The sequence below is a fragment of the Hetaerina americana genome, unplaced genomic scaffold, assembly GCF_022747635.1.
Source record: "Hetaerina americana unplaced genomic scaffold, ioHetAmer1.1.p SCAF_3, whole genome shotgun sequence".
NCBI lineage: Eukaryota > Metazoa > Arthropoda > Insecta > Odonata > Calopterygidae > Hetaerina > Hetaerina americana.
Window position 1 is genome coordinate 40,748,299 of NW_027286874.1, and position 20,210 is coordinate 40,768,508.

A 20,210-nucleotide genomic window follows, 5' to 3' on the forward strand; every position below is an offset into this window, starting at 1 on the left:
AATAATGACTACAGCGATAACATTTAAAATTATTAATTAATTATGCATGCTACTCAACAATGCTTGCGAGGAATCGGCTCCGAAAACAAATATATATATATGCTAAATAAACATTTTCTAAGCCCATAACACTCGCACAAGCATGCGTTAGTAATGCAGGTTGGCTCCAGTAATTCAATTGCAACTATTTCAAACAGAAGACCAGGAATTAAAACGATTTTAATGTTCTGGTAGTGTCGCGCAGAACTTTATCATTACTCAATACACAAAACTTTTCTAATTGAAAAACAATTTTCCTATCAATCCAGGTGGATATTTATGGCAGTGCGGTATTATCAAAAATGCAAACAGGATTGCTGGGAATTTTCCATTAGCATATGTGAAATAATAACACACTGATCATTTAATAATTCCTGCAGTAAGTCCCTACCTATACACAAAGGTTACCTTTAAGTATATTCCAAGGCTCTTCCTAAGCCAGCTGACATTGGTGTTAGCAATAAATGGCAAAATATGCCTACTTATCTAGTCAAATTTAATGAAAAAGACATAGTTCAACTCCATATCTCATTTGTTTGAGCGGCTTTGGAGTCAGAATTACCAATCGCTATGGCACAGCCAAACCCCTCGTTCACTGGAGACCAGTCAATCGAAAACAAGCAGTCACCCATACTGAGATTTCTCAGAAAACGATATCAAGTGCTTTTAAGCTGATGAAATCATTCTTGGCAATAAATTCCTCAGGTTTGCAAGAGAGCGTCCACGATAATGCGTTGATTAAATTGGTTTATTTCCGTGTCTATTTGCGAGATTTACCCGCCCCATTTCGATGCTAGCGCCGTTTCTGGCCGTATCTCTCAAGCAGTCTGAGGGACAGAAGAAACTCGAGTTGCGTCGCGACCGCACGTATTGGGATTAACAGGCACGCCGGCGTACGGTGAACCGCGCTATCTAATACCGTAGTCCGGCGATTCAAGCATGGAGACAGTTGAAGAAAGTTACGATGGCGAAATTCGGCGGAAAGTCACAAGAACAACTTACAAGATAGAAGAGGTAAGGAAATTATTTAATATATTCCAACTTATATCGGCGATCTCCATTGACAGAATCAGCCTCTCTCGGTAGGACTAAATTTAGATTCCTTTGGAGCTCCTTCTTGAGCAACTAGCGGGCAAGAAATTCAGAAAATTAATCCTCTTGAATTTCAATTTGATCATCATTACATCCGAGCGTGTTAAATCCCATTGAATATTAACGGATAGAAATGTTTTTTCATACAGTGCTATCAAAAATGGCAAAGAATTTGTAATCAATAGTTAACCTCGGGTTTGCTTTTTTGTGTGCACCGGTGTGTTATACTACCCTTTTATTTTTAACCATAAAATCACATCTCACCAGTAAAATCTTACGGGTTAGTCGAACATTATTTCCTAACCACGAGGAATGAACGCTTAATTTTTTCTGTCTTCTGCAGTGAACTTAAATGATTTATAATTATGGAATATATTTATGCTTAAAGTTTCAGATATAGTAAGTGAGTTGAGGTAATTTTTATAAAATTTTCTTTTTGTTGTATTTATACATTAGTTTATTTCAGATATAAGATATGTGTCATGAGACGAGTAGCATTTTAAATTCTAGTTTAACTATAATGAGCATAGAGTTTTGATATCTTATCATATAAGTTGCTTGATACATTGAAACTTGTTTCATTCAGTCGTACCAAATGTAATTACGATCGACATTTATCTTTTATGAGTATAGATTGCATGTTACTGTTACCCTTGACCTACCTCGACATTTGTGGAATGAGTTTTTTCAAAGAATAACCTACTTGGCGGGCATTAAAGATTTTGTCTTGCATTGTGTGTCATCGCAATATTTCTTTCATGAGTCGATTTTACCTTTTAAGCGTCCAGCTGGGTGGCTCCTGAATGTCAAGTCTACGCGTCCTAAATGGCCTTCACACGGCTTAAGTTCTGCGTGAAATTGATTACCAATTTATCTTTTTATTCTCTTTCTCATGCTCATCAGGGATCAATTCATCGACTGAGACGAATTCATCTTTTGATAATATAATGTAAACAAATTGATTTGCTCAAGATTGCTGCGATGGAGGGACGTAACATTTTCTGAATTATCAGGTTGATACCACTTGATGTTGAGTGGAGTACCCCCCCCCCCTAGTTACCTCTTCTTAAATCGAATAAATAAATTAATTTCATCAATTGAATTCTAGTCGCTGGTGACTCGGCGCCCGAGTAACCTGGTGACAAGTAACAAGGCTTCAAGGTCCCTAACGGTCCCTCGGACCCTGATAACGTCATCCAGTTTTTGAAAGAAAACAATATATTAGAATGTTTCGAAAGTGGGAGTTCCTCGAAAAGGTTTTAATGCGATCATTGTTTCATTTGCAAAATCGAGAATGTCCCGTGAATTTTTGTTTGAAGCAGTAACCTGTGGTGGACGCGTTTGTTTATTTTTGAAACACAATCTTCATGATTTGCCCCAAGAGTTATAGTTAGGAAGGAGTTGGCATTCGCCCTTACCCGACCGATTTCGCTGGCGCGGAACTTGAAACTGCAAATGAACCCCGGCATGATTAATTATCCAGGTCTACTTTTACTGCGCCTGTGCATCGTCCCATGGTAACTCACCATTTCACGCGGTCATTTGGCATTTTGCGGAACGACCTTAGGAGAATGAACGGGGTTTCGGTATCAATGCAATAAAATATTTTCCTCCGGCGACCGTTTTGTTAGTCTTTAATTGTTAATCGAATTATTTCACTCGAGCGGCATCCCTCCCCCCGCCCTGTCGTGCATTCTTCCGGACCCGCGAACTCATCAATGACTCCGCCCCGCCCCTTCCCCATCACATCCCAGGCTCCCTGAACCCTTTGGAGTTTCCAGTTGCACATCCGAAGGCGCCCGCATCAATCCCGAATCTCAGATCTTTCCCGACCTAGCAGGATTTATTTTCGTTCTTTCATCTTATTTGGGTGGCGTAAGCAGGTTTCAAAATCCGAGCGACGCTCAAAATTGCGATTGTGCGAAGGACATCCGGCATCCATCCGGGCCCGCTTCTTCAGCCAGAATGAGGATCTAAGAATCGCTTCAGGGTTGACGCTTTCAATGGACCAGTCCCGCGAGGCGGGGAAGAGTAAAGGGGGTTGGGAAGGGGCGTGGTGCGTGCGACGCTGGAGTGAAAATATTGTGGAGGGGTGGACGAAAGGTTTTTTTTTGGGGGGGGGGGTTACGAGGGGAGGTTTTTGAAAGCAGTTGAGGCGGGAGTGTGGTGATGCGTGTGTGGGGGCCGGGCCCGACGGGCGCCCACAGGAGGAAGGACTTAATGCTCAACGAAGGCTCTCCTTTGCTTCCTGCTCGTCAAAACGCAAAAAAAGGATGGAAATAGATCCAGATGGCGTCTGTTTTGTAACTGCGGACCGACTGACGTCAATAACACAGGCTCCTATGTGCGAGACTATAGAGGCGATAGAGATCGTCGATTTTTTTTTCGGGAGTGCTAGCGATGCAACCCTTTAGAAAAAAAAATTGAAGGGCTGCGCGGTACTCGTGTCAGTGTCGGTATCAATGCTTGTTACGGAATTCTCTCGGCAAGGATGTATGTCAAAAATTAAGCCAAGCCTTGCGAAATCATAGAGCTGTTTATAGTCCGAAGCAAAATAAAACTCTGGCCAAGATCGTTTAGCTCAGCATTCTTTGGCTAAAGCGAACCAAAACGTCTCCCCTCCTTATACTTTACATCTTGTAGAGTTGACTGCAGCATTCCACTGAATGGTGCCAAGTGACGCGACGCCCAATGGTTGCGTGGATTCTTTTGGCCGTGCTTTGGAAATGCTTTAGTTTTCTATTGATGAAATATATTGTAAATAATTGTTCAATGAACTTCATATTTCCCGTTATACAGGTATACTGTAAGATAAAGAAAAACGCTAGATCCCGTAGCTTCAAGATGAACTTTACTACAAATTTAACTGTAAGATATCACTAGACATCTAACTTCGTCATTTGCGCATTTCTGTATGCAAACGCCTGCGTCAACCCTAATTAAAATTAATTAGTTATGCATCGAATAACTTATGTAAGTTTTTTGACCGGAGCACTCAGTAAAGTTAAATGGGAGTGCTATTTCATCTTCATTTAATAATAAGGCACCTTAGCCGACAGCGATCTTGTAAGGATTTCACCATGGTTGACAGGAATAAAGTAGAAGCGCAAACTTACCTTTGATCAGCTCTTTTGAAGGCCAAAGCAGTGTTGAAAGTCTGTATTTAATGGCCTTATTAATACAAAATCTCAGAAAATGGGGGTTATAAATGTGAAACAGGTGTTCTCCTATACCTGTTGCCAATTTTATGCAAACAATTTTCTCACCATCCTGTTTAGCTTCTTTCCGGCCTTGGAAGTAGCTGTAGTTCAACGCGTATTTTTCTGTATTAAATCGGAAGGATTCAACACACTCTAATTTATGTAACAAAGTAATATAGATAAAATAAAATGAATTGTATTCAATTGAATGAAAAAGATTTCACGTTGTTTCCTTTTGACTGGGCATATTCAGAAAGGATCTGATTTTGTCTTACGATGGGAAACTTAGTATCTTTTACTGATGCCTCCCACTATCCTTGCTCACTTCTTTCGCTTCCGTCACATTTGTACATTATTTCATATACGCCCTTCTATTCCTGAAACTCTTTATTCATTTATTCTAAGAGTCTCATCGTCCTCACTTACGCCTTACTCGGTCTATTCTCTTTCAATTACTTACTTTTTTCTTTTAAAGTCATTTAATTATTCAACTGTCATTCATTCTTTCACTATGGCCGAATTAATGGAGTACACTTACTTTCTACCTGCCTATTACTGTCGTATCCACGTCACATTCTCTCATGATTTAATTATTTCTCAGCCTATTTCTGGTATTTTTAACACATAAATTGCTCAGGTACCCCATACTTACAATATCCAATTGAAATAAATGCAAGCTTGTATAAGCTTATACTTGCACGCCTAGTTTCACCCCTAGTTTATAACAATGTGGGGAGGAGAACATTTTCATACGCCACCATTTTCGATTTCTTTCGAAAAAATTATTTTTTATTTATTCCAAAAGCCCTTACTGTCTGCAATTGCACGTCTTTCATCTCTTCGCTTACCCTGCAATCTTTCACAAAGGACGAATTTTTCAAAATAGTAAATTGAAATACCTACACCTACACAATACTCCTGAAGGCGCTGAGAGGCATGTGGTGGAATAGATTCTTAAGTTTTTCTTAAGTAAATTTATTCGGTATTGATTTAATAGGGCATTAAGATATTGGAGAAAATAATTAACAGCATCTCAGTGAGAAATATTAGTATAAATGCCAATCACGAGTGTTCCAGCAAATAGAGAAGCGACCTCGTGCTTTTAAAATATTTTTGATAATTATTGTGGATGATTAATTATTTTTGACTGAAATAATTATTTTGCCTAAATTCAAAGATGTTAAATTATTGTTATTTGTCCGCACCGTGTCACTACCAACGAGCATTTCGCAGTTGCAGCTGTTTTCTTTGTAAATAGGCAGAAGGGACGTTGCTTGCCTCTGCCAAAAAAGGGATTCATGTCAGTTAAGAATACTACATTCAATTCAATTGGTTTTGTTTAACTCAAAGGTGTCTGTGTTAGTATGATGATGTTTTTCTTATAAAAGGAAGCTTTGCGATACTATATCATTTGAAAAAGAATTCTCTTTCTCACCCTTTCTCACAAAAGCCTAATATTAACGTTTTGCAAGTTTTCAAGGTTTATTAAATATTTCGTCATATTGTATTTAAAATAATGGAAATAATGCTTCATTTATTGAAGGAATTTATATGTATGTGCATCCAATACAGATGAAAAGAAAAGGCATGCAAATATCTATTTAATATAATGTTTTATTTTTCATTTCCATATATTCACAAGATTTGTTAAACAGTTGTCTTAATTATTTGACGATGTAAACAAATAATAGGTGCTTAGGAATTGAAGTTGGCAAATAAGACGAAAGTCGGAATCGTTCGCAGCCAATATCATATTCAATCGTAGAATATGACTATTGTTTAAGTGTCGTTCATGTTGTCGCAAAAAAACTAGCCAAAAATCTGATATTGAATGAAGCAAGTCTTAAGTCGAGTGTAACTGACCAACGTTTAGCTTATTCAAGTACACGCACATCTCTCATTACCCTCTTGAGTCGAAACCGCCTGGCAGAGACGGAATATGTAACGGGGTCATTGACGACTATTTTTTCCGGGCACTTGAACCAGATGCAAGTAAACAAAACCCAGGGACTCGATTGAGGTTCTCAGTTGAAATTTTCGCACGTAGCGTGACCTCTTCAGGAAGAGAAGGCAGGCCACCACATCGTGGGGAATCCCGATTAGCACTTACGTTAATGCTTCGTCCATACATTGAATTTCACGGTAGTCTGGTTTACGATATTCGTATGAAGAATCATTAATACGCCTAGTGCCATGGGTTCTCAAACTTCTTTCTGACTACCCCTGTGAAATTGTCTTATCAATTATTGTCATTTACTGATTTTGGAGTTATTCAGATGCTTGCTTTTGTAATTTTACTCAAAATATCATTTTTCAAAGATTACCTGGATTACCTTATTTCACTTTGGTGCCACGCGTACTCAATTTTATCATTTTTTTAAACGAATAAGAGTATATATGCATGTTGAAAAATTACTGTTTGCAAATTTATGCCAGACCTCCGTCTACCATAGAATTGATTAAAGATACATTTATAAGAAAAAATTTACGAGTGCATTCCATTTGCAAGATATTTCTTTACATTCATTGAGGACAATTCATTTATTTCGACACAAAAGGAAAACCAACAATTTTTTAGCTTCCAAATATAACGAAATCACTATTGAGCATGACTTCATTTCCTTTCAGTAGTCTTTAATACCGTTAGGATGTATGAATCGAATAGATATAAATTGCTGATTGATTGTACGAGATGCCTTTAAGTTCCAGAATCACTCAATTTTTTCTCAGTACTCGGAATGGAAAGAAAAGTGTGATTGAGTTCAAATATGCGAGCCCTAATTGTAAATATGAAACGTGGATGGCTGCATAGTACCGTGCACAGGGTTTCTATTGCTTTCGCTAGAGTGAGAAATATTTTCAATGCTTAAAATGGAGTCGTTTAGTCTACAAGAACAGCATGTAATCCGTTTTCTCCGCTTGCGTAGTTTAGCACTCATGGAGCTGTAATCTTTGGTTGGGTGAGACGTGCGTTGATGGTGTTAGGGAGATGAAAAATTTGCGTTCGTGGGTGCGAAAGCTCACAACCGGTGAAAACAAAGCCTCGGCTACGGACCAGCGATTTTTTCAGTTGATGAAAGAGATCCGACTGATACGTTCTCGGCGGCCATAGGGTCATGGTGTCAATTTGTAAAAAATGTATACGCCTACCAGGATATTATGTTGAGAAGTAACATAAGTTTCAACTGAAGGTGTTAGTAGTCAGAAAAACATTATGAGACACTATAAATTGCAAGTACCCCTTTTATAAGGACATGGAGAAACAAATAATTAATTTTTCTTTTTGCAAAGTATTCCTCAACAAAAGGAGCAAGTAATGTTGAAACTATTCAAGCGTTGCATAAATTAATAAAACTATAATAAAACCATATTATTCGACCGTAACCCCTGAAATAAGGGGTTTGGTGCCGTGAAAAGTGTACTGATTTCCCACCCAGAGAGTCCGGACCGAATCTAGTCCCTGAATATCCTACCTCTACCAAATCATTCAACTATGTCGGTCGTCCCTCTACTTTTCAATACCACTGTTACCTAGAAAAAAATCCAGTTGGTTCAGTTTTTTTCAGAGTTGACGATAGATGCACCAATACTTACCCTTTTTCGTTCTCGCCAAAATAGCTAGTGCACGTACCTCTGTTGATGTGATAAGGGAACTGATTATAAATCTCAAGCTATTTTCCTTGCATGCAACATGCCTCCGAGTGCTCGCGCATCAACCGTATCTGCGATGGAGATACTCTGAAGAGTACCTGATTAGCTTGTTTGGGCGGGGCATAAGACGACATGGCATCGGCGGAGGGAGGGGAGGGGTAGAGAGGGAAAGAGTGGGTAAGGTGCACAAGGAGGACGAGGTCTGACTTAGAGGAGGAGTGGGGTGGGGAGGAAGGAGGGCAGGCGGGGAGAGGAAAGAGGCTGGGAGGACGCTCGTGAGGTGAATGAGGCGATTGTTTAAGCGGTTACGCGAGCCTGGTCGGAGGGTTTGTCCCTCCCCCCTCCGCCGCGCGTAAACCCTTCCCCATCCCCTTCGCCCCGAACGCGGCCTCACCCCAGTTGGAAAGGTTTGGCGGAGGAGAGAGACAGGGAGGGGGGAGGAAGGGGTGGGTGATTGCTGGGGGAGTTGGGGGACAGGAGAAGACCGTGGGCTGGTGGGGAAGGGGGAGTGGAAGGAGAGAGCGCAAGTGAGGTCGGTCGTCTAGGGGGGCGGAGAGAGGGGGCCGAAGGAGGAGAAAAGGGATTCGGTGCCGATGTCCCTTCTGTTTGAGGGTCACCAAGGAAATTGATGGGGAAAACGTGGGATGTCGATTCAGGTGTTCACACGATTACGAGATATATCGCTAAGCGATGGAGATGCAATATCTCGATGTATACAGGGTTCGTCCGGAAAATAAGTGTACTGACTACTGATTTTTTCCCGCCGCTCCAGGCGCGCCCAGCACCGCTCTGACGGGCTGCGATTGGAGGGGGGTATGCTGGCAAGCGACGCTGAAAAAGGCAGTCGGCTCTGAGCTGTGGTGTAGTGAGGAGCTCTGTTAACGCGAACCTCCACGCTCGACCCACGTCACGGAACGCGATGCCCAAGTTTTTGGAGCAGCGTTATTCCATCAAATTTGCGGTAAAGCTTGGGAAATCGTCTACCGAAACTGTCGGTATGATTAACCAGGCTTACGGGGAGTCAGCCATGTCCAGAAACGTGATCTTTCGGTGGCACAAGATGTTCGTGGAGGGCAGAGAAGAGGTCGACGACGAGTCTTCGAGAGGTTCCCGATGATGCCTTCGCGGGAGCGTTCCAGGAATGGGAACGCCGTTGGAACAAGTGTATCGACTCACAAGGGTCCTATTTTGAGGAATATTAGCTTAAGATATGTAAAAGTGTAATAAATTTTTTTTCCTGAGCTCAGTACACTTATTTTCCGGACGATCCCTGTATGCTTCCGTGCGTTATCCTAATTTTACAATTTTTCTAAACTCGACCTTCGGCGTTGCAAAAATGTTGACGATGAAAACGGGACAATTGGTCGTTGCCTTAAAGTTCAATAGTCAACGCCTTATTTAATATCGTCCGTACGGAGGCGATTGGAAGAGATCAAACCGCATACCGGGGAGCAAATCAATACCCAACATCCCTAATGTAAAATGCCTCCTGCGATGAGAAGTTGAGTGGGGTTGTGATGCCGTTTGTTCATTCAAACTATACAGTAATTCCCGGTGCATTAAGCTTTTAACATTTTCCAATTCGCAGAGGACTGTGATACTCGTATTCGGATCTCCCACTGACTTCAAGAAAAGCTAGTGTAGTGCCTTACTTGCAGGTGGCAAAGCCTTGTGGATTGTCTTTTAGATCTGATGAAGGGTGGTGTGCCGGTGGGAGGCTCCGGCTTTCGTTCTTTCTGAGGGTCGAAAACAGATTAATTGAGAGCCACCCCCGTGGATATCGCTGACCACTGGCGTAAAAATAGACAGACAATAGCGGTCCCTGTTCCGTCTACTAGATCCCATCCAACAATCCTCCCACTCTCGCTTCTACACTCTTCCCGCGCTCCTCTCCTCGTGCGTCTGCGCGAAACAATTAATTTCTCTTTGTCTCCTTTCATTCTGCTATACCCGCCTCGACACTGGTGGTCTTTGTTTTCATTGCCTTGGTTACGCTGTTGACGATGGAGAGATCGGTGATCGGGAGTCAATTGCCCGTGACAGGAGTGTCTTGCACGATCTCCCTCTTTTCCTTTCTCTCTCCAACACACACATACACGTAAACAATTCCTTCATCTTCCCCACTCTTTCTTTTTCATTGATAACTGAGTTTACAGAAACATTAGTGATAGAAAAAGAGATAGAGACGGTATACCGTTATGGCGATCGGCAGAGAGGTTTTTTGAAGATTTCAAAGATTTTTCCGAGGATTCATATATTTTCCAGGGTGATTTTTGAACAGATACGTGAGCGTGCTGTCACCGAGTCGAATTGGCAGATTCGAGCGCTTCATTTAGTTATACTGCCGGGTGATGTCTTTCTAAATAACAAAATTACCCGCAGATAACTGATTTGGTGATGTGGTTATTTTTATTTTTATGGTAGATATAGGACACGTTGGAGTCCGTGCAACTGTCCAGGTAAATTTCAGCGATGTCCTGAAGTCGAATTATGAAACTAATCGAAAAATATGGTGAGGTACTTTACCCCGATACCTGATGTCCGATTGAGAAACTGCAGCCACAAGGTGATCGGTGGGGGAGAGGAGATGTGCGTGTCCGCTTCGGCCCGAAAATCCATCCGCGGGCTCTAAGGATTCTTCTTCCCTCGTTTTTCAACTCATCACCTCCGCGTTGAGTAAATAAATCCCCTCAAGGTCGGGACAAGCAGTACGGAGCAATCCCCCCGGAGTGTGGCCTCCTCCTTCGGCAGTAAGGGATGTGAGGTCGACCGATGGCCCTTAAAGATAAATAAAAGTGGTGGAAGGTCAGATGAGAGAAGGGAACGGGGTGGAATGAGAAAGGGAAGGTGGAAAGAGAAGGAAGGAGGGAAGGATTCAGGAAATGGGCGATGCGGCAGGAAAGGATCTAAAAGAAATAGTGAATATGGTTGTCACGGGGAGGAGGAAGAGGCGAGAGAGGTGGCAGCGCGTGTCTTCAAGAGGACCCTAAGCTGATTTGAGGAGTGGGAGTGAGGGAAGAAACGATTGTGTGTGAGGAGGGGGAAGGAGGAGAGGGCGGCAAGGGCAGAAATCCAAGGCAATCTCCTCTTGTCAAAACATCGGAATTAATGTCTTGGACCCAAATCCCCCATTTCGCGACTATCTTGCATCTTCCCTTTTTCTTAATTGTAAGGATTCCAAGGGAGACCGGATATCGATCGTCTCCATTTTCTAAATTGCTTCCCTTCCGCTCTTTAATTAGTACTTTGACCGCAGCTTATCCCATTCAGTTCGGTATCATTAAACTCTTTTTCCTGGGGGATAAATTTCATCCCTACTGTCTCGTTTCCTTCCATATAAATTCACCCAATAGAATGATGAATTCGTGAAATATTTTTGGGCTGTCTATGAATCAACAATTTAATTCTATCAATTTTTTTTAATTCAATAAAACTATCGTAATGTTTAGTTACGTAAATATTTTTGTAATGTTAGCTTCGGTCAAAATTTATCTGTCACTGTGTATTTTCTTAAAGGGACAATATTTAAATTAGCACTCAAAGATGAGGTTTTATGAAATTGCGGCGAGCTCCTCGGCTATCAAATCAATTGATTGAAAACTATTAAATCAATTAATTTAATAGTTAATTAGCTGAAATCTGGTTTCCACATAAAATGAACTCTCCTTAAACCTCAATCATAAAATATGATCGACATGTAAAGGAGACAGCAAGTTCGAATCAGTGCAATCGAATCTCCTCTGTGAAATATAAGAGTTAGAGATATGAATATCCATAATTAGAATAAATTATGTGCAAGTTATCGTTTTATTTTTTACAGTATTCATCAGATATTATTGAGTTGTATGAACTATATTTCGAGTGTTTTGGAGCAGTTTCAAAACTCTTTGCAACTGCTTCTTCATAAAACCATACAACTGTCCTTTGCTTCAAATCGTTGCATGCCTCTTAATCAAATCACAACGAGAATAGGTAACATCTCCTATTTCGAGCACGGCTGCATTAGACAGCTTAAAATGACCGAAACAACCACACCCGAAATTGAGTAGGCTACTTCAAGATCCTGGAAAAGCCAACGTATGTACTACAATCCCAATGATAAAAGTTTTTGACGTGAAAAAATGTGTTTCTAAAATTTGTTCGTGGTTCAAAAATGTTAAGATGGCTAAAGGAGGCGTGAAAGTTAAAGGAAGAATTCGCGTTAAATCGCAAAAAAATCATCAAGGATCTCCATTGGACAACACAAAACACAAACACAAGCGCAAAATGAAAATCATTTATGAGTTAATTTCTTCTTAGTTGTCACTCGCAGCTGGATGGTGTGAAGGTTTCACTCATGTATCTGTTAAACAATAGGAGTGACTGCTTACCTCGTATCAAATGGAAAATTACTGGAACGCAATCACTGAAATTCCCGCTAGCATCTTTCAAATGGCATTTGATGTTGAAATCTCATCTCGAAAAACTCTCTTTTGTTTCGAGCGCGCAACATTTATTTCCAGAACAACCCTCGGGTCATTACCCGCAAACCGTTGTTATTGTAACTCCAAGCCCTTGAGGAGGAGGCCGAGTTTAAAAAGTAAAAAATCAGAACCAAAGAGAGGGGGCACGTATCAAAAGGAAATGTGGCAGAGGATGAGGAGAGCACGGCTTCCCTGCCAAATTGGAGGTACAAAATAACCACTCAAATCAAGTCTGCAGTGATGTGAATGGGTTTGGGCAGTTGGAGAATAACCCCAGGGACAAGGCCCTTGCCTCGCCAGAGCATACAATGACTCGTCCGGTGATTATTCTGAGGAGATTAAGGGAAATGTACGAGAAATTCAAGCAGAAAGTTATGCGAGGGTGGCTTAAAAAAGGAGGGGGTGTCGTGTGGTGCGTCTGGGAAGGCGCAGTGGATGGGACCGTGGGCAGTGGGGGGGGGGGCGGTGGCGGAGGAGGAAGCGGCGACCGAGGGAGGCACTGAGGTGGTGGGAGATGGCTGGGGGCGGTAAGGCGTGGGACTCAGGCCCAATTGAAGGGGTTCCAACGGGGGAGCCGGGGAGGATACGCGTCTTGCCGGCCGAGAGACGCTCCTTATGGCTGCGACGCCGGAGAAACGGAGCGGAGTCGTAGGGAGGAATTGTGGGGGCAGCGGTGGGGGAGGCGCGTTAAATGCGCAGTTTTAAACGAGAGGAATGGATGGAATTAGACAAAAGGGTCTGAAGCCATACTCCCACGCCGTCCATCTCCCTGCGAGGCGGAGTCGTAATTGGGGAGCATGTGGTTTTCGAGGGATGGGGAGGGCGAGAGACGTTCGAGGGATGCGGGGAAAAAAAGATCGATCGAGTCAGTCGGGAGAGGAGTATTCTTACGGTTCACGTGATCCCTCCGCGTCCGCCGTATTTCTTCCTCTCTCCTCCTCCTCTTGTCGCGCCCCCCACCCCTTCCTCCGTTCCCTCCCCACTAGTCCCATCCTTCTGTCCTTTTCCGGGTCCTGCAGCCGCCCGCAAGGTCCCTTTTGGGATGATCAGTGGTCATCTCCATCCCAAGTCGCGTCGAGGTTGCGGCCGCCAGGAGGAGCGAGGGAATTTTCGGCGACCGCCGGCGGTAGGGACCCTCCCTCCGCCAAAGGCCGTTGGTTCCATCCCGTTGGGTGGCGGTCCCCGCGCGCTCGCCACGTTGCCAGCTCTTAATAAGCGCGACCTCGCGCACGGTGAGGGTTGTTCCATTGCCTTTCCTCCCTTCTACATCCTCCCCCACCGCTGGAAGGCTCCCTTTCCAAAAGGACACCCACGCCTCCTCTCCGAACCTCCTTCCCGTTCCAGCTTCCAAACTTCCCCTCCCTGCTCCGGAGCCACGTTTTATTTCGGGCGATAAAAAGCGGGGGGTGAGGGCAGGGAAGGGGGGGGGAAGAAGGGGGGGTAGAAATAAGCTATCGTTTTGAAGCGACGATATAAGAGACGAAAATATAACCCGCGGAAGGATTTAGGAGTTAGGCGTGGATGCAGTGAGGGGAGAGTTCTTTCTATCCCCATCGACTCCTCCACTCCTCCCACCCTCTTGCCTCCAAACTTTCTCCCATCCATGCCCGTTCCACGTGTGTGTTTGCCACTTTTTTCTTTTAACATCTTAGATATAACGTGTTCTTTGGCTCCCAAAGCCAAACCAATTGGTTATTTGTAGGAGCGATTCCGCAGCCGTTTGTCGATGATGTGCCTCACAAACGAAATATGTTTAATCTAATAGGAAGACACTTTTACCGAACGGTAGTTTTATTCCCAAGCCTATTTTTCCCTCCACACAATGAGACTCCGGCTATGTTTGTGGTTATTCTTCATGCAAAGTTTGTGGGACTCTTTAGTTATTTTCTCAGGACGCGAATAAGGTCATTAATAATCGAGCTGTTCTGTTAAACTAAGAGGCTCTATGTGAATTCCGCTCACTAAAGTGTGGATGCCTGTGAAAATACTGATGTGAGCTGCTATTTCCGGATTCCCAAATACTACATCGCCGTCCCACTGTTTGCATTCCCCACGGCAGCTCCGAGAGACTATCCGCAGCATCCCTAAAGAGCACCGCACCGTCTGTTTTGGCTAGAGGTCACTGACTCCGCTCGCCACGAGCCCCGTTGACACACATAATAATTAAAGCCATCGGGCTTCGTTTCCGAACACGTGCTTTCCCCGCGTTTACCAAACCGAATAAAGGGCTCGTCGTGAGATTGGTCGGATCGGTTTTTTGTTTTGTGCGTGGGGAGCTTAATGTGGCGTTAAGGGAAAACAAGGGACAGGAAGAGAGAGCTCATCACGGTTTGTCTGCACGTCAGTCTGCGTTCCTCACCCCCCTCCTCCCTCCCCACTCTCTCTCAAGCACCCCACCTTTCAAGAGGCTCCCGCTCACTCCACACCCACCCCTCTGGAACCCTTTAAGCTCCCTCCCTCCACCTCTTCAAATCCCTCTCATCTTCTCTCCATCTCTCCTTCGACCCCTCCCCCAAACAGAAACCCTTCCTACTCCCATCCCTTGAGTTCGACGCAGCTCATCCCAAAGTTCCACACGCGCTTGTTTCCCCTTCCTACCCTTCCATTTTTCCTTTCCTCCCTTCCCTGTCCGCTCTCTTAATCCCTCCCCATCCCTCTCGTCTTCACCTCCGTCCCGTCTCCACTCCCTCCCGGACCACAGCCACATTTCCCCACCAACCCCGGTGTTCTCCTCACCCTAAACATCCTCCCCCTCGCATCTTCCCATTACCGTCTCTCACTCCTTCCCCCCACACCCTAGTACAACTCTTCCTATTTCCAGTGGCGACTCGGGGTATTTTGGGCCCGACGCGTTGAAACGCTTGTTAATGGTACCGCGCTGAGAAATCACGAGTATAATTGTAAGAATTTTCGGCATGCCCATTTTGGTGATGTCGAGAAACCACCGTGTTATACGTTTGAACCGGCGCAGTTCAAACAGTCTAGGAGGGGTACCCTAGCAGTGAGATAATTGAGCTCCTGGCCCGAGGGTTCCGGGTTCAAAAACCAGACGATGGTTTTTGGAGAGCCCCGCCTAAAATGAAAACGATGCTCTTTTACGAGAGCCAGAACTTCTTTGGTAACCGTAGTTGGGCAATGAAAAGTAACTGAGCACTTTGCCCTGAATGTTTGAAATGAGCAGGTCAAAAATTTCGGTCCTGTCCGAGGTGAGGTCTACCCTCGCTTATTAGAGCTCCAGCCCTCGGGCTGATGACTGTTTTTTTGACAATTGAAATATTCGCGTGTCGAAGTTCAATCAAAACTTTGAGTCATTGTTGTGGATCGATGCCTCAGGAACCTTGCTCAAGGTAGGGCTCTTCGTTGATTCGGTTAATCGGATTTCACGGAATAATTTTAAAAAAATCAATTTTTCTATATTTCGGCAGCGTTTATTGCGGCAGATTTCATCGGGAAGCCTGTTACAAGAAAAATAAATGGAAATGGAAAATTGTAGTTGTAGCAGAAGTCATCAAGGGCGGCGACCGATAGCTGAGATCCGTTGCGCCATTAGGGACAGTTCGACAGATACTAAGTACATGAGTAAAAATGAGACGAATTTTACTCGTGCGTATGGCCGAGGAGGAAGGGACTCACGAGAGCGTGGAGGGTGGCACAGCAATGGTCATCAGTCAGAATTGTACGGAAGAACGTAAATGGAAGGAGAAACCCGGTGCCCGAATTAGCTCGTACTTCGCGGTGTATGCCAAATAATGGCGCTCTTTAACCCCCTTCTAGACAGTCCTTGTGCTATATTTCATATGTGGCCCACAAAACGCATTAGTGGAGTCGGACGGAATCTTAGAAAGTTAGCCTCCAGCTACCTAGTAGCAGTATATGTCCCTGGGTGTTTGGGCAAATTTTTGCAGGGCATGACGAATGAAAAATGACGACCAAGAAATAAATGAACGCTGAATAATTTATTCCCTCCAAAAACTGAGAAAATATGTAAATATTTTACTGTGTCACTTTTGTATCCTAAGTTTCTAGGCTGATGAGATGGTAGAGTTTTTTTTATTTAGAAGTTACGATTTAAGTAATAATGTTTTACCTAAAAGGTGTCATGTTTCATGTCAAGGTGTCGTGTCAAGTGCTATGCTTGCAATGGCATTCAACATCATTGTACCTTATTTCTTTTGGTTTCTTTATGACCCGACCGTGTATATATTGACTATCATAATTTGTGTGTATTAAGACTGTTTGCATTAATAAACCGATTGCGTGATGAACTAGACTACATATATCGAGCCCGCATGACTACCAAAGGTTAGAAAAAATATGGATCTGAGAAATATCCACCAATGCCAAAATATTTCGGAAAACCATTTGTGGACTCATCGCCTGACAGTTTTGGTGACAGTAATCAATAACTTACATAGCATACTATAACTAACATAATCTGTAATAAGTGCAACTTGATTAGAGAGTTCATTGGCCTGGAGTAAAGGCTGATAAATGTTCATCCACTGGATGAATGCTCGCCTTCGTTTCTCTCCATCATTGATTCTGGCCCTGTCTACTTCCCTGATTATTTCCTGTAATTATTGATCCATCGCTCGACCTCTCTTTGAATTTGCAATTTCCTTCCCCGGTCATTTTTCCTGCCCTCAGCTCGCAATATCCCGAATGGAATAGGTATCCCCCGCGATGGGGTCTTTTCATTCGTTCCTGCCAGGTTTTTTTTTTAAGGAGCTCCGGCTTGTGCGTGAGCACGTGTGCCGCCGATGTCGATCACGCATGCACCGTCATGCTCCCGCCAGACTCCTTTCTTTGGCCCCAGTCACGGCAGCGGCGACTTGCCCTCGCAGTCAATCAACCTCGTTGCTCCCCCTCGATCCATGTTCCGCCGTTCGCTTATGCCTTATCCCGCGCTAACCCCATCCAATCTCCAACCACCCTGCTCTTCCGTTCGCTCCTTAATTACCACTTTGTAATTCTTTTCCCTCCACTCGGCAGTCCCTCGGCGTGGTTTGTCATGAGGTACAACGGAACAATATCGTGAACACAACCGTGCCGCCAGGTTTTTTTCAATATGAGGGAGATTCGTTTGCTTATCCTGAGATCTGCTTGACGAACACCCTGCACCTGATTGAACGAATAATCCAAAGAAATGTGAAAGATCCGCTTAGTTGTCGGCTTTGATATGCAATATTTTTTCTTCTAATTTGTGCTAAAATTTATACATGACTGCGGTAAGGGTGATGATGTAGTCTTGAGTTAAGCTTATAACTCAAAATCCATTTTTAGCATGTCCTTCATGTTTATCTTTGGTTGTTATATATGTTCCCCTTCAAATGGTTGTGGTTGAACAGTGTTGTAGGAAGAAGTTAGAGATAGCGTATTAGTTGTATTTCCGACAATTAAAAGGGAGAAATAAAATATATTTTAGGCGTAAAATGATGCAAAAAGTTTCTTGTAACCGCATTAATACGCTCAGCCATTGCCATTTTAAATTTTATATGCAAAGTAAAAGGTTGAATTTGATGTTAATTACGATATGATAGTCGTAGATGTTAGTTAATATAATTCGAAATTTATTTTCACTTATCTACGAAGTTTTTCTCCTAGGGAGGCAGTAAAAATAATAAAATCCAAACTTCAGCACCATCTCATTTTAGTCTCATGATAAGGCACTTTTTCCATTTCTTTGAACAATATTGGGAGTACTACTGTCAGCCGAAACAAGATAAATGACGTATGTTGAAGCAAATGAGGTATCACCGCCACTCACGGATCAGATCATTATATAAGTCAATGTTCACTCAGTGGTTCTCCTTAGTCTGTTTGGGTGGCCCCATGTGTCTGAGTGCCGTCAACGTCCTCTCCCCCTCTTGGTTGTTTTCCCCCATCCTTCGCTACGCCTATCTTCTTTAGTGATCGCTGCACAAAAAATTAATTTCATCCGAATGATGGTGCTGCATTAGTTCTCGCGGAAGATGCGCAATTTTTGAGTGCATTTCCACTTAATTTTTGCTGTATATACTTGTACTTGTAATCTTATAACCTTGGTGTACGTCTCTCTAACCTAACGTTCGTCTGACAAAACCTTTTAGATTGCTCACACATTGCTTTACGATTTCTAAAACCTATTTCAACTCTTGTCAATTTGATCCCTTTTATTGAATGAGATCTGAAATGTTTTATAGAACGATAACTATTGTTAACAGAGAACATGTGAATTGACTGTTAGCTTATAAAAAAGGGCACCAGTTCGACTATAAGCAATGAGAGCGAAATTATAGCCATGTGGAAGAGGAGGGAACAGTCTGTGACAATGGCCTGACTTAAGGAAAGACACTCAGGTAGAAAAATTCCAATCTGTGGGAAAGTATAGAGAACATTTTTATATTCAGTGTTGAAGTATACATGTAAATGCCATTGAGAAACGTCCCCACCACATCAGTCCGTGGCATAGAAAACCATATATGTACATTTGTGAACTTTCGAGTTAATTTTGCTGGTCATAACATTTCAAAATACATTTTAGAGCATTAAAATTTAATCAGTAATATTCATGAGTTGTGGTTCGCGGTAGTCCAGGGGTAGAGCGTTATACTGTTGGTCGGAGGGCTCGAGTTTGATTCCTGGCCAAGTCTCTGGGCACCTGCAGCTCCATCCAAGCTCTGTGATTTGTCGGGTACCAGATGTTCCTGAAAAACCATAACCGGCGTACGAAAAGAAACTGGCCCCCCTACCCTGATGTGTGAATTTCACCCTCCGTCGGGCTAAGTACTGGGTGAATTCTACCATCACCTATCAAACTGACCTTCGGGTTGATTACTGTGTTTATGACGTTTTTATACATGTAAAATATTGAAATAAATTTTAATTATTTTAGTTTTTTAATCTTGTTATTACAATGACGATCCAATTAAATCAAAATAATACTACTATTATTTTTTGAAATGCATTATTTCCAGCTGAACCTCGCAGATGGATTTACGGAATTATTTAATAACGAGAAGGCTATGATTGTTCACTAAATATTACGATTGATTCTACCTAGAGCATAAGAGCTTGCTGAACCAACGAAACTCCAGACGATATTGCTAGGTGATCTTTCATTGTGATGCCGCCTTAATAGTACCGGCTGCATGCTAAGTTGTGATGTATTTTGATCCAGGTCCTTCATTTATAATCCATCGTAGTGAGGCTGGAGAAAATAATCGAATGAAGCCTCTGTAAAAGCGAAATTTCCATCATAAATCTGAAAAGAATGAAACTGTGACACAAATCTTTTCTTATTACCGCAGCATCACGGTAAGGGTGACGTGTTACGTTACAGCTTTTCTGACACAGGATAAATATATTTTTGAGGTATTTTATATACCTTGTACTAATAACGTCTGCAAGTCACGACTACTTCAATAAGATTTAAGTAAAATTATTATAGAACCACATTAAGAGGGTAATAATTTTCTTTTGGTTCTAAATCAGACCCTGGTTATCAGTTCTGTGATAGGATTGCAGCATCCCGACAAAACCACTCTGTTCCTGGCCATTTTCTTCATTGTCTACTCTTCTTGTAATGGTATTCAGTTAAATATAGTGCCTCGGAATTAGTTATTATTCATTTTACTTCAGCAAATTATTGTGATTTGGCGGAGTGTGCTTATGATACATTACTTTGGTCTTCGTTAGCTATTCTCTAAAAAAATCGAAGTTCAAATGCCCACTTCTCATCTCCCCAACCATTAATTATCCTTGCGAACTCAATATATCTCGGCTG

General features: G+C 42.7%; 1 protein-coding gene across 8 annotated transcripts in view; it reads left to right on the forward strand.

The window, feature by feature from the left end:
- Nucleotides 1–870: 870 nt before the first annotated feature.
- Nucleotides 871–20,210, forward strand: part of tmod (tropomodulin) — a 136,909-nt gene continuing 117,569 nt past the window's right edge. For 6 of the 8 annotated variants that reach the window (XR_011701526.1, XR_011701528.1, XR_011701527.1 and 3 more), the window contains exon 1: nucleotides 871–1,053. Coding sequence is in view for 5 of the 8 variants with exons in the window: in XM_071588530.1 (XP_071444631.1) it covers nucleotides 979–1,053 (75 nt within the window). In the remaining 3 variants the exon portion in view is untranslated. The remainder of the gene's footprint in view (nucleotides 1,054–20,210) is intronic. The other 2 variants (XM_071588529.1, XM_071588526.1) reach the window with 1 other exon arrangement.